This window comes from Vipera ursinii, assembly GCF_947247035.1.
Source record: "Vipera ursinii genome assembly, chromosome: 7".
Classification (NCBI taxonomy): Eukaryota; Metazoa; Chordata; class Lepidosauria; order Squamata; family Viperidae; genus Vipera; species Vipera ursinii.
In genome coordinates, this window is record NC_139521.1 from 36,449,743 (window position 1) to 36,464,671 (window position 14,929).

General features: G+C 36.8%; 1 protein-coding gene across 4 annotated transcripts in view; it reads left to right on the forward strand.

Moving 5' to 3' along the window:
- MTUS1 (microtubule associated scaffold protein 1) overlaps nucleotides 1-14,929 on the forward strand; it is a 117,675-nt gene that overhangs the window by 88,049 nt on the left and 14,697 nt on the right. For all 4 annotated transcript variants that reach the window (XM_083367719.1, XM_083367721.1, XM_083367722.1 and 1 more), the window contains 2 exons: nucleotides 2,349-2,563; nucleotides 11,582-11,648. In XM_083367719.1, coding sequence (XP_083223845.1) covers nucleotides 2,349-2,563; nucleotides 11,582-11,648 — 282 coding nt within the window. The remainder of the gene's footprint in view (nucleotides 1-2,348; nucleotides 2,564-11,581; nucleotides 11,649-14,929) is intronic.

Consider the following 14,929-nt stretch of genomic DNA (forward strand, 5'->3'; position numbering starts at 1 on the left):
CATTTTGCTGTTGAATAGATGAATTCGGGGCTTCTGTCAGCCATAATATAACTTATATAAAATTGCTTACCGTGACTAGGGAAATTCTTTAATAATAGGTGAAGTAATGGTCATCTCCATTCAGATTTAAAAAAACAAACTGAAAAATATGATCGACAGAGTCAATCATCCAGCATATATGTAGACATTGCTGGAAAGTTCTAGAAAATGTATTAAAGGGAAGTTGTTAAAATTAGTGTTAAAATTAGTGTTAAAATGAGCTCTTGTAAAAGGATATCTGTAATAGAACTAAGGGAATATAAACACTTTGCAGCTGCAAGCCTCTGTATTGGTCTTAGCAGTTGCAGAAACGTTGTACAGGTAGTCCTCAAATTACAACAGTTCACTTAGTGACCATTCGAAGTTAGAGCAGCACTGGAAAAAAGTGACTTACGACCATTGCAGCATCCCCCATGGGCACGTGACCAAAATTCAGACACTTGGCAACTGACTCATATTTATGACCGCTGCAGTGTCCTGGGGTCATGTGATCCACTTCTGTGACCAACTAACAAGCAAAGTCAATGGGCAAACAGATTCACTTAACAACTATGTTACTAACTTAACAGCTGCAGTGATTTACTTAACAACTGTGACAAAGCTCATAAAATGGGGCAAAGTTCACTTAACAAATGTTTCACTTAGCAACAGAAATTTGGGCTAAATTGTAAGCTAAGGACTACCTGTAATATGGCTCATTTCATACTGCACCCCTATATCTCCAATCCATTTCCTGATTAATTTCTAGGCCTTATCCGAATTCCAATTTAGCAGAAACTCAGGAGACAGACTGACTAGGAACATTTTAATGTAGCATCCCGTATATAGATTTAATGCATTCCCTGTAATTAGAGGAATGAAGCCAGGATGATCATTAATCATATAAACCGAATTCATTGCCAAGTCCTAATCTCTATCCTGGGAAGTCTTACAATCTAGTCTCACTGCTGCACTAGGTGTTATAAACAAGGATTTTTAAAACTATATTGATTTTTTAAAATATGATTACAAAACTGTAACTGCATATCATTTGTACCCATACAATAGTTGGGCATCAAACTTTGTATGAACAATTTGATAAAAGTTGATAAGAATATAACAATTCAAATAATTCTGCAAATGCAGTCCCCCCTTTTTCCCCCTGTCTAGACACAACCTTGTGTAAAACTCTTACCAAAAACATAAGATGAAATTTATTGTTGCTCATAAGAATGTTTCTTGGGAAGTAATTTGGAAGTAAATGTTCAGTAAGATAGATAACAATAAAGTTCAGGCAATCTCCTCAATTAGAAATGTTACTTCAATTTCCAAATAAGCTGCATCTTTGATGTGAATAATGAATGCTTTATAACTGTCAGAGAAAAGGTTCATAAAATCACAATACAGTTTTGAAATTGTAGGAAGGGACTTGATAGTATCATCAATTCCACAATTCATGTTGTACTGTATATAAGTAATAGTGTTACATGGGCTCTATATACCATTGATGTCAGGAACTGTATTTTTCTCTATAAAACTATGAAATCAATGCAGTGGTTAAAACGTTGGACATGAGGTGGAGAGACCCAGATACAAATCTCAACCATAAAACTAACTGGATGTTTTTTTTAGTCCCGTTTACTGCGTAGGGTAACTTACATTTGGGCAGGGAGCGGAAACTTACATGTAAGTTGCCTTGAGCTCTCAAAAGAAAAGGAGGAATATAAATGTAGTTAAAACAAATAAACTTTAGATAAAAAAATGACTGGCTTATTTGGAAACAATTATTTTTTACTATAAAACGCTGATACTGGTTTTTTTTAAAAAAAGAGAATAACTACATTTAATGGGAAACCCTTCTGTTCGATGTCAACATTAAGGCAGTAATTATAAAAGTCATTAAGAGCATAAAAGCATCCATGAAAATGCTTACTCTGCAAATTGCCAAGTATGCCTGCAGTATTGTCTAGAGAATAAAGTGTATCTACAATTTGCCATATTTGAAATTGCAGCACTAAAGATGCATTAGTGTGTGTCAAAAGGGCTTTCCAATATTTATTGTAAATGTCTTAAAATACAAATGTGGGAAAATAGGATTTTGGTGATCAAAGTAATTGATAGTGTTGAATATTAATTGTAGAAGATAGCAATGAAATATTTTAATGAGACACTTATAAACACAGATAATTAATCTTTAGAGAATTGAATTTATGAGTTATTTTCCTTGTAACTATCAAAAGAATGCTGCAACATGCTGTGAGTGGTTTTCACTTGTCTTGCTAATTTGGATTATATTCCTGATTTAACTTTTTTCCCCCCTCTCTTTCCAGTTGGCCAGGGTAAAGAGAAGAGTCCTAAGAATTCATGTCTACAGACCAGGACTTCTAAGGAAGTACAAGCAGAAACAAAAACGCAAGAGTTGACACAATACAAAAGAAAATGTGAAAACCAAAGTGGAATTATCCAGCAGCTGAAGAAATGTTTGGCAAATAGCAATAGGAAATTAGAAGTATTAGCTCTTGTGATCCAGCACTTTCAGTCTGAGGTAAGGTTCCATGTCAAATTTATACATGCTTTATTTATTGAAATCTAGGCGCAAAAGAAAAACTCCAAATTAAATGAGAAGCCTAAATGAACAGTGCAATAGCACAAATTACATTTCCAAGGATATCTGGATGTTGACTTCCCATCCCACTTCATTGCTCTACTGTATAGACATGATTGCCAAGCTTGGAATTCCGGCATGGACTGAACTTAAGTTTTGCTTAAACTACTTGTTTCAGTAGTTACTTAAACCGCCAAGGAAGGTATTTTACAAAGAAAATGCTGAGTTCCAAATCACTGCAGATAATTCCTGCATGCTCTTTCAGTTATCCCTCCAGAGGTGGGTACAGTAGGTAGGGACATTTCCCAGGTTCTTCTGTGTTGCTGTTATTCAGTCTTCTGGTGGATTAGGAGCAACCCTATGTGCAAATTAGAATAACTTTTCCCAATCTGCTACACTCCACATACATTGGCCTAGAATAAAAGGTAAAGGTAAAGGTTCCCCTGCACATGCGTGCTAGTCGTTTCTGACTCTAGGGGCTCATCTCCGTTTCAAAGCCAAAGAGCCAGCGCTTCTCTGAGGACCATGTGGCCGGCATGACTAGACGCCAAAGGTGCACGGAACGCTGTTACCTTCCCACTGTAGTGGTCCCTATTTTTCTACTTGCATTTTTACGTGCTTTCGAACTGCTAGGTTGGCAGAAGCTGGGACGAGTAACAGGCGCTCACTCTGTTACGCGGCACTCAGGATTCGACCCGCCAAACTGCCGATCTTCTGATCAACAAGCTCAGCATTTAAAATGTGTGGACTTGAACTCCCAGAATTCCCCAGCCAGCATAGCTTAAAATAATTTAATTATTGGTTATTGGATTTATATGCTGTTTCTCTAGCAATTTGATAGTTGAAATACTTGCCACAGTGAAGAACATACAACATGGAAGCAAAAGTGCATTACTGCAATCAAAATTAAAATAGAACGCCAAACTAAGTACACGATAAAGCGTTAAAAGAGTTTATTTATTTTATTTTTATTTTTATTCCATTTATATCCCGCCCTTCTCCGAAGACTCAGGGCGGCTTACAAGGTTTAGCAGTAGCCTTCATTCTATGTATATGCCTGCTGATTAGAGCTTTCAGGGCCCCCCCAAGCGGCATTATTACAAAGTCAGCTTATTGCCCCCAACAATCTAGGTCCTCATTTTACCTACCTCGGAAGGATGGAAGTTACATTTTTACCAATCTCCTAAACACTGTGGAGACCAAGCACATCTCTCTAAAGAGGACATTCCAGAGCCTGGGACCCAATAAAAGAAGGCATTTTCTGAAAGTTGAATCTGTGATAGTAAAGGCATCTGCAGAAGGGCTTCTTATCTGACTAGCTGGGCAGATCCTTCGTGAGAGATGTACTTCTGCAGATATTAAGGCTCCAAGTCATTTAGGGCACTATAGAACAACAGAGAATACTTTAGTTGCATTATGTACATTATTTTGAGTTGTACAAAATAAAAATGAGATTTGATTATTCTTGATATGCAGCTGGCAGCTAGTGCAAATTTTTCAATAAAGCAATCATATTTCTGTATTTTGAACCAGTAGCAATTTGTGGATATGTTTATACAACATAGAGCATATTGCAACAGTCATCTAAGGTATGGACAAGTAACACAATGTTTGGCTCATTCAAGAAGGTTTGTATTTGGCAGATCAGCCATAATTGTACAACACATTCCTTGTTGCAACTACTGACTACAAAATCCAGTGACAGATGAGAAACAAGGAGCGCTCTCAAATTGCAGAAATATACCTTGAATGTTATAACCCAGGGGTGTCAAATTGGCCGCCCGCAGGCCAGATGCGTCACATGCAGGCCATGCCCACCAGGCTCCACAAAGGCAAAAAACGTCGCAATATGTCACATTATATCACATGAAGTGATCGAGTTTGACACACGTGTTATAACCCTTTTCAAAACAATTTCACCTCACTCCCAAAAGTCCAGCTTTTTCTTTACAAAAAGCAAAAGACAAATCGGATCAGATTTTCTTTATCAGCATCACTTTGGTCTTGTCTGGATTTGATTTTAATTTGTTTTCATCCAGCCTTATAACATGGTTACATAACATTCAGGAATATTGATTGCTTCCTTTGAGTTAGAAAGAAAGGAGCAATCGGCACACCTCCAGGGAGTTATAGTATAATGTACTTGGAGAAGGTGTTGTCCTATGTCAGGGGTAGGCAACCTTGGCTCTTTTATGACTCGTGGACTTCAACTCCCAGAATTACTGAGCCAACCATGCTGGCTCAGAAATTCTGGGAGTTGAAGTCCATGAGTCATAAAAGAGCCAAGGTTGCCTACCCCTGTCCTATGCCCATCTGAAGTCTCCAAAGAAAATAGCTGCCATCTATGTTACAATATACTGTTGAGAGCATGGAATATTTCAGTGTGATTGCAAGTAGTCTAGTTCACAGCATATGTATCTTTAAAACAATATGAGCTTGGAGATTTTTCCATGGGTGTTTTCAAATGATTAATCACAATATCGAGAACTATAATTAAATGGTTTGTTAGTTGTAATCGTAAATGAAATACTTTGCAGTTGCATACTTTGCAGTTGTATGATTGAAACACCTGTACCTGAAGCATTAAAGCAACTGTGTCTCCCAGGAAGCTTGTATGTATTTCAAAGACTATCCCTGGTTGTATGGAGATGTGGGTGCATGCACTGCTGCTTTTTTTCATTGGTGGTCCCATGCATGGACAACTGGACATATTTCTGGAACAGCTTTGTATGCCTTCTGGAAAACAAGGCTACTTTAACACTTAGAAAACAGGTGCTTTGCTCTTAATATCACACACTGTGCAGCCTTCTATTGAAACAACTCACTGTTTGAAGCCAAATGCTCAAATTTGGAATAGGATGCACTATGCATTTCTAGTATATCAGTTTTCCACCATACATATATATCCTACCCAGCTAGTAGATGACCCCTTGTTAGCCTTCGCTGACCTTAAAAAGCTGAGCTGAGTTAGACTTGGTTGATTCTTCAGACACTAAGACTAAATTGGGTAGTTGAAATCCTAGATGAAGGAAGTGGCAGAGTGTTTTGTACTGTTATACTGTATTAAATGAGACATTACTTTTACATTTGTCATGCTAAATCTCAAATCAAATATTTTCCCTTGGCCTTCTTCAAAGAAAAGCAAACCAAGGTGGTAAAAACTCATTATTTCTTAGTATATGACTGAGCATGAGTAAGCACTGGATTTCTGTAAATACCAGTTTAAATACTGCATCAGTCATTCTAATGAAGTAAACTATAACTCAGAAAAGATTATGCCTTTTAATCAAACTTGTTAGTTGGAAAACATGTTAAAACTCCTTCTGACTTAATGTTACATAGTATCCATTTCTGGTAATTTCTCTTGGATTTGTGAAAATGAGGCAGGTAAAACAATTAGTGCTAAGATCTCATGAAGGCTTTCTTCATGTAGGAACCAGTGTGTTGCATCTTCATAAGTCACAATTCAGTTTTGAAAGCTAGTTGTAGCTTTTTATTTAAATCAGCATGCCAGTATCATAATATTGTACATTGTAAATCTGTTTAGTTTCCACAAAAGACAACATGCCTGAGATATTTTTAATATTATTTTGTCCAGGATACCATTATTACAGAGATCAACAAATAAACATTTGAATGTCAAGAAGAAAAAATTTCAGGAAAAGTTACATTTTTTAAAGACTAATTGTTGCTAGAAAAAGTTATTTAAAGGTTACCATATCTTTAAAACAGGGGTGTCAAACTGCCGGCCCAGAGGCCGGATACGTCATGCCGAAACCGCGCCCACTCCACTGCTGGCAATGGAAAAAAAGTCATGATATGTCGCAACACATCACGTGACATTGCGAGTTTGATACCCCTGCTTTAAAAGAACAAGTGTTGCATCTTCTACTGAAAGTTAATGAGATCACAGTGTAGCATTAGTGACACTTCTGTTGTCATGGTAACTTTGATGTCATAGTCTTTTCATTACCTTGATCTCAAGGGAAAGACTGAAGAAGGGCCATTGTTGTTGCTTAAACATACTCTTTTAATTAAATCGTGGCTATAAAACTGTCCAAATGTAAATGCTTACTTCCTTAAAAAAGCCTTTTAGGAATATATAACAGCCTCTTCATCAAGAAAGACCATGGATCTGGCTTTAATCTTGAAATTATATGTGTCAGGCCTCTATAATTAATATTACAGGCCCATGAATTTATTGAGCTATTCAGTTTTCATCGTGTGTACTTCATCAATAATTCATGGGTTGCACACTTGCAAAACTCTGCCATGCCTTTGGATTTGATCAGTTAACCATTTTGAATTTCCTATCTAGCTACAAGAAAGAAATGGTAAGTCTCTTGAAGTAGTTGGGATTGTTTTTTTTATTAGTGTTATTTTAAAAGAGGTTGCCAGAGCAGTCATTAAAATTAGGCAATTTGTGCATGTTTCACCATTTTCAATTCATATATTTCAACCTAGGTTTCTTGTTACTATGTAAGGGAACAACAACATTCAGTGTTTTTCATACCCAGAAACAGAAAACTAACCAAACATAATCCGTAGTAGCTTAAGGATCTTAGACAAATGCAGATATACTTTGTTTACATGTGATGTTATAATGCCTTTTTCACATAAAGAAAAATTGTCCTGTCCATTTCTATCATATGTTTATCTGATGATAGAATGATATACAGTATCACTATAGCCTCCTAGTGTTGAAGTTGGATAATAACACAGAGCCAATAGCAATGAAGCTATAGGAATAATGTTGGGTTTCCTTCAGAAAAGTATTCCTGCTGTGAATGGTATTTTCTTCTTGACAGGATGTGAAGAGCCTATCCCATTTCTTTACAGCAAGAGCAGCAGATTTAGTAAAAAAAATAGGTGGAAGTAATACGGGAGTTAACAGTTCCAGGTATGGGAAAAAAGAAAGGCTGAGTGGTTTGGGATTGGTCTGGGATTGCATTGCTAATGTATGATTGCCTTTAACTGGGGATGAGCATCTCCTTTAGTTTGATTTGCAGAACATTTATTTTATTTATTTTTATTTTAATTCCATTTATATCCCGCCCTTCTCCGAAGACTCAGGGCGGCTTACAAGCTTAGCAGTAGCCTTCATTCTATGTATATGCCTGCTTATTAGGGCTTTCACCCCCCCCAAGCGGCATTATTACAAAGTCAGCTTAATTGCCCCCAACAATCTGGGTCCTCATTTTACCTACCTCGGAAGGACGGAAGGCTGAGTCAACCTTGAGCCTGGTGGGATGCGAACCTGCACTAATGGCAGGCAGCTGGTGTTACTTAAGGAGGCATTAGCCCACTGCTCCACCAAGGCTCTATAGAACATGCCCTTCCACAGTGTCTTTCAAACAAAATACCCTTTATCATTGCATTGTCCAGAGGTTACACTGTAATACATAGTTGTATGGATTGTGAACAAGGCTAATTCTGCAAAAATGAAGGCATTAAATTAGCATTTTACATCTCCTTACAAACTGATGCACATGGCTTTGCACAGGGATAGCTATGAGATTCCAGCTGAAATACATACAGGTAGTAGTTGATGTACAATCACAATTGGGACCAGAATTTCCCTTGCTAAGCAAGGCATTTGATAAGCAAGTGACACCCAATTTTACCACCATTTTGTCATGATTGTAAAGCAAATCACTGTGGCTGTTAAGTGAATCATGCAGTCATTAAATTTGGCTTCCCTCACTGACTTTGCTTGTCAGAAGCCAACTGGGAAGGTCACAACTGGCAATCACATGACTCTGGGACAAATGCAAAATAAGACCAGTTATTAGATTTGGTTGCTGTTCAGATGATCCATCCAATAGCTACTGATAGGTTTGATTCTGTGTTGGTTTCTTTGAGTCACTCGGAGTTTTTTTGGTCAAATATCTAGTATTTGGTTCAATGATTTTCGTTATCTCGCGTTGGCCTTCTAAAGAGATGGTCCTCTATTTTAACATAAATTCTTCTTGGCCTAAGAAATGGAACTCTGTTGCTAAACAATGAGAATTGTTCCTTTTACCTAGAATTGATAGGAGCTCCTGGCAAACTAATCAGTTATCAGATAATGGATTTCTCTTATTGTGAGTTTAAACTAATTTGCATTGAATAAATATTTCAGAAATAACAAATATGTTCACAAGGTGGGGCTTTCTCTTTTGTCTATTTGCAAAGTAATTCCTGTGTCTTGAACTGAACTACCTTATTTTCTTGTACACTCAATACTTACAAATTTAGACTATTAATAAAATTAACATATATAGAATTTAGAATATGCATACAATCCTCCTTTGTGCATTTTAGTCTATGTAAATAAGTCATTAATATTCTTGTTTTAATGTTGCCTATATATTTCTCTGGAATAGAAGCAGGGAGGACTGACTTATTTGCCAAATAACAGGAAGTTTTATGGAACCTCCAAGACTAACTACCTTATATAGCATAATTGTTCATGGATTATGTGTGATCTGGACAACCTATTCAAACAATTCAGAGCCAATAAGAGCCCACTCTATTAATAGCCCTAATATGATTGCAGGACCTCCCATGCTTTGCAATATACTGATTAAGTATGCAGAATAAATACTGATGCAATATAAATCCTGATTTTGAATTAAGTCACCATATTAGAGAAGGAAAAAGATTCTTGGTGACCAAATTCATATATTAATCTAAGCAATAAATGCAAGGCTGGATTTGACTCCTGATTAGATGCCTCATGAGATCAACTCAAGGTTATCACCTTTTTAAATAATAATAATAATAATAATAATAATAATAATAATAATAATAATAATAATAATAATAATTATTATTATTATTATTATTATTATTATTATTATTATTATTATTATTATTATTATTATTATTATTATTATTCTGTGCCTTTGAGTCACTATTCACTCCTGGTGACTGCCAGGACAAGCCTCTTCAGTTTCCTTGGCAACATTTTCAGAGGTGGTTTGTCCTTGCCTCCTTCCTAGGGCTGAGAGGGAATGACTGGCCTAAGGTCACCCAACTGGCTTCATGCCTAGGGTAGCACTAGAACTCACAGTCTCTTGTTTTTTAGTCTGATGCCTTAACCACTAAATCACACAACCTAGAACCAAGAGTGTCTACAGCAGTATGGAACTGAGGTTTGTTTATTTATTTATTTATTTTATTGAATTTGTATACCGCCCTATTCCCGTAGGACTCAGGGTGGTTTACAGGGCAGTTAAAACCATGAAATACAAAAATTAAAATCAATTAAAACAATTAAATTAAATTCAAGCCCCAAGAGTAAATCTAAAACCCAGTTAAATTAACAACCCCACAGTCTGGACCAAACAGATCAAAGAGCCAAGTTTTCAGGTCCCGGCGAAATGAGGTTAAAATATGAATGGAAGTATCCCTGTGTCTCTTCACATTGCTCTTTTCACTCCCACCATCCCAATGAGAAGCTCCTGAAAGGATTAATATCTCTTTCATTTGCTGCTGTATACTCAACAGAGCTGCATAACAAACATAAAGCAAATTTTGGCAAAGTTCCTTTCTTTTCTCCCCTCTTTCAGCTCACATCATCTCATTTCCCCACCAGCCTGTCTAATAAATTAAGAGTAAAAGCCTAGAATAACTAATTCAGAACGGCTAAAAATAAAACCCATTATCCATAGAGATGGCCAGGAGAATGTTTTCTCCCCCTCCTTTCTTCCCCTGATCCCGTTCCCCCCAGGCATCATACCAACTGATATTTGAGTAAGTGGCAATCGATCTTAGTAATGTCTGGCTCTCATTTTTCAGAAACAAAATTGCTGTAGCTTTAAGTAATCACTAGCTGCTTGTGCCAAGTGCAGAGGCTGCAGTGAGTGTGTCTCTCTGTATTCGGAGAGACCAGTAGAAGAACTACGGTAAACTGCAAAGCATGATGAAGTCGAGCTCAGGCAGTGGCCAATGGAGTGCGACTTGGCTGTGAGTTAAATGTGGCCCAACCAGTTTGCTTTGTGGTACTGCTTGCCACCTGTACACTCCTGCCTGCATATGCTGGGGACAGAATATAAGCTGGGGACCGAAGCTGTACAATGGGCTGCTCTAGCAGCAAAGTGTGCTTGTATTTTCCATGTGCTGCAAAAAAGGTAATTAGTATTTGTTCTGTAATGTTCTTCTGGAATAATGTCAAGGAGTTTTCAGCAGTGGTTTGCTGCAAGCAAGGTGAAATGCTTCTCGCAGCAGGAAGCCTGGATTTTGATATCTCTGCAATGTTGAGCTCTCCAAGCAGTGATTGCATGAAGGAGGCAGAGGGTTCATTGCACCTTATAGATTCTGGCGGGGAGGGTGTGAGGGAGAGGGGGCTGTTTGGTTATTGTCTAATTGAACTCCAGGGTGAGCTGTGTCCTGTAACTTGTTCAGTAGTTGGAAAAAGGCAGAAAAGGACCTGGATTCTTTTGAGATGTTTAAAGTGCACCAACTTTAGCGTTAAGAAAAGAACAATCCTGATTAAGAGAATGTTTTGACTGAAACTGTGACACACACTGTGTTGCTTCTAAATTTTGTAACTGGCTTTGTAATCTATAGAAGACTTGGGTTCTAGTTATCTTTGTTATTAAGTACTTTGAACTTTGTCACTCCTGTGTGGCCCTCAAAGTTATGAATAAGAGGTCCTACAAGTTTGTTGAATATAGTTAGAAGATGTTAATTTAATCCTAAGAGTGTCCACCCTTAATCTGAAAACTAAGGTCTTGCTGACTTTAAAGTACTTAACAAGAGATGAAAACCTTATTTAAACACATCTGCTTCCTTATCTCAGAACTTCTGTGTTTTTCCTGTGTTAAAAAAGCTGTTATCCTGGATGATTCATACCTTGGCATCTCCCCACCTCCCAAGCTCCTGTCATTTAGCACATAGCCCACAAATATAACTACTAAAAAGTATTTTTCCCCCAATAACATTATATGTATCTCTGCTGTGTTTTTTCCACAGAGAGAAGAAGTGCTTTCCCAGCGTAAAGAGTTATCACTAGAACTTCTCAACCTTCGTGGAGATCTGAGTAAGTATTAATCAATGCTATCCACCCTCCTTTTTAAAGTGATAAATGGAGCAGCAAAGCAGGGCCAGAACAAGTCATAGAATATGACTCAGCATATTCAGACCTCCCCTTCCACTGACTCCCACTTCATTCTGTTCAGATCTTTGTGGTCTTCATTTTTCCAGATTCTTGATTCCTTGACCCTGAGGTCATCTGGCTTCCAAAAAATGTCTCTGATGGTCCAAACGTCCACTGTGGGGAAAGTGGATGATGAGATAGGCTGTGAAAATGCATGTTTTTCTTTTTGTTGGTTTAAATCAGGGGGGTGTCCAACTTTGGTAACTTTAAAACTTGTGGACTTCAACAACTTTAAAACTTATGGACTTCCCCCATCAGCTGGGGAATTCTGGAGTTGAACTTCACAAGTTTTAAAGTTGCCAAAGTTGAACATCCATAGTTTAAATGGTATAACAGGCATTATTTTCCCTTTTGACAATGAGGAAACAATGGTAATGTGCTGTATTTTATTCACAGTGGTGTATCACTCTTAGCCTGTTCGCAGTGAAATTAACAACAAACTAAGAAAAACATCACTTAAACTAAATGGATTAACTGCTTCAAGGCAGATGAGATCTACTTTAAATGCACCAGAGGAGCATTTTATCTTAACAAACAGCTTTAGTATATTTAATGTTAGGTCATAAGGTGATTGTAACACAGGGGTCTTCAAACTTGGCCCTTTTATGATTTGTGGACTTCAACTCCCAGAATTCCTCAGCCAGAGTGCCTGAGGAGTTGAAGTCCACAAGTCATAAAAGGGCCAAGTTTGAAGACTCCTGTTGTAACATTATGGGTAAGAGAATAAAATTGGTTTTGCTTTATATCTTACCTCTGTCCTTGTTAGCTGGCCTAAGGCAGGTTGCTGACACTTAATTTCAGCCATTTTTCTTAACACATAACTAAGACTGACCTATTTGATGGATTAATAGAATGGGGCAATGAGATAACATATGTGAAACACTTAAGCAATTTGCTCTATAAGTTGATTGACATTCAATCTGTGAAATGTGATTATAAGTCCCTTGTCATTTCAGATATTTTATTATGAAACAAATGACAAGTAACTTCAGGGCAATTTTAAGCAGTGGTTATATTTTTCACCATTGTTCATATGACCTTCTCTAACTTGATGTCTCATTGCACATGGACTACAATTCCAACCTTTGTGGACATATGGCTGAACCTATTTGCAGATAGCATGACATCTGGAGGGTGACAGATTCAAGAAATGTTACTGTACCTTAGCATATCTAAGGTGATTCATACATTATCAATTATTGGCACTGAAAGCTTACTCTTACTAAAAGCATACAGTAGATGAGATAAAGAAGCTTTCTTCTGCCTTAATATACTGAAAGAGATGTTTATGTTAATCATGCATAGGCATAACATTTTTAAGGGGATTATTTTTCAAGTGGTAGTAATACAATTATATACATGGGAGAATTGAATGTTGACTTTGTTAGCTAGACATGGTTTTTTACTGTTTCACTTTGTACCAACAGAGTATTGTGTGTTTCTGTTGGATCCTCAAGGTCATTTTTTCCCTTCTCCTATAGTCTTGTCCATTGATAATATAAGGATGTTGAGCAACAAACATTGTTCAGTTTTGATCAATGGATTAAGCATTAGGCATGGATGGCAACTTTTTTAAAGCAAAGTGTAACTCTGTGTGTCACCTTAGATGAGGTGTTATGTTTACATGAAGTATGGAAAGTCCAGGCTGATGGCAGGAAAAGGGCTTTTTTTAACTTGTGAATCTCACCTGTGAATGAAAATTGAAATGGCTTGTGATCACCTGAAAAGATCTTATTGTGGATAACATCATAGCACCTATTTCAGTGAAGTGAAAGTAATTGATTGTGACAGTCCATTTTATTTATGTATTCATTCAGGCATTTATATGGCTGCTCAACTCAAGTCATGTGATTCTAGGTGGCACACAAAAATGAACTCATAATCAATTTAAAAACATATTTCATTAAAGTATATAAAAACTGAAGGATGCTATTAGAGTGAAATATTCATCAATTGGGGACTCAATTGATGTCTGACCCCCAAAAGAAATAGCTAAAGCTTAGGTGCCTTCTTAAAAGTCTATAAAGACTTTCCTAAAAATAAATATAAAAATGCATATATGTTTGAAAATAAATTTTAAAACTTGTAATATGTGTTCCAATCTAGTCTACAAGCCTAGTTTTGTATACTAGAACAGGTTCTGTTATGTGTGCTTTTTTGTGAGGTAAATGGTCCCTAATTTATGTTCTGGTGTTTATCTGAAAATATGCTAGAATAATGTTTCAAAGCTTTATGGGTCAACTGCAGTCAAATGACCATAAAAATCAATTTTGAAACCTGGGAAACAGTGGAATACCATGAAATTTTAAATAGCTAATTCTAGTGTTATGAGAAATTGGTCCACATGGTAGAACTGTTTACATGGTAGAGCTATTTCTTTTCTGTTCTTATACAATTGGAATACCAAGACTGAGGCAAAAAGCTTCAACTGGATGTGATTGCATATGTGCTCTGCAATTTGCTGATGATAGAAATAGCTAAACGAGCTTTATGAGAGTAAGATCTCATTGAAGTTGTAGCATGATGCAAATATTTGAAAATGTATCTCCATCTTAAACTTTACAAATACAATTTGTTCTGGCCATTCATTTGTCTTAGAAATTAAAAGAAGTTATGTCAGCATTGGAAATAAAAAATATTCTTTTAGTCAATGTACAGATAGCCCTCGATTTGCAACCACGATTGAGCCCAAAGTTTCTGTAGCTAGTGAGATAGTTAACTGAATTTTGCCCCATTTTACGACTTTTCTTGCAACAGTTGTTAAGTGAATCACTTAACATGGTAAGATGGTTGATAAGTGAATCTGGCTTCCCCATTGACTTTGCTTGTCAGAAGGTCGCATGATGCCGGGATTCTGCAATCATCATAAATATGAGTCAGTTGCCAAGTGTCTGAATTTTGATCACATGACATTGGGCTGCTGCAATGGTTTTAAGTGTGAAAAATGGTTATAAGTCTTTTTTTTCCAGTGCTATTGTAACTTCAAACAGGTCACTAAGTGAACTGTTGTAAGCTGAGGATTACATGTAATTTTTTGAAAGCAGATGTCTCTTCCAGACCAATCTAACAGTCTTCCAATCTGTATTAACCAATCTGTCTCAGGTATAGTGAAGCAGTAAGAACAAGCTTTTTTTCCCTTTTGAGTTGACAAAATAAAATGAATA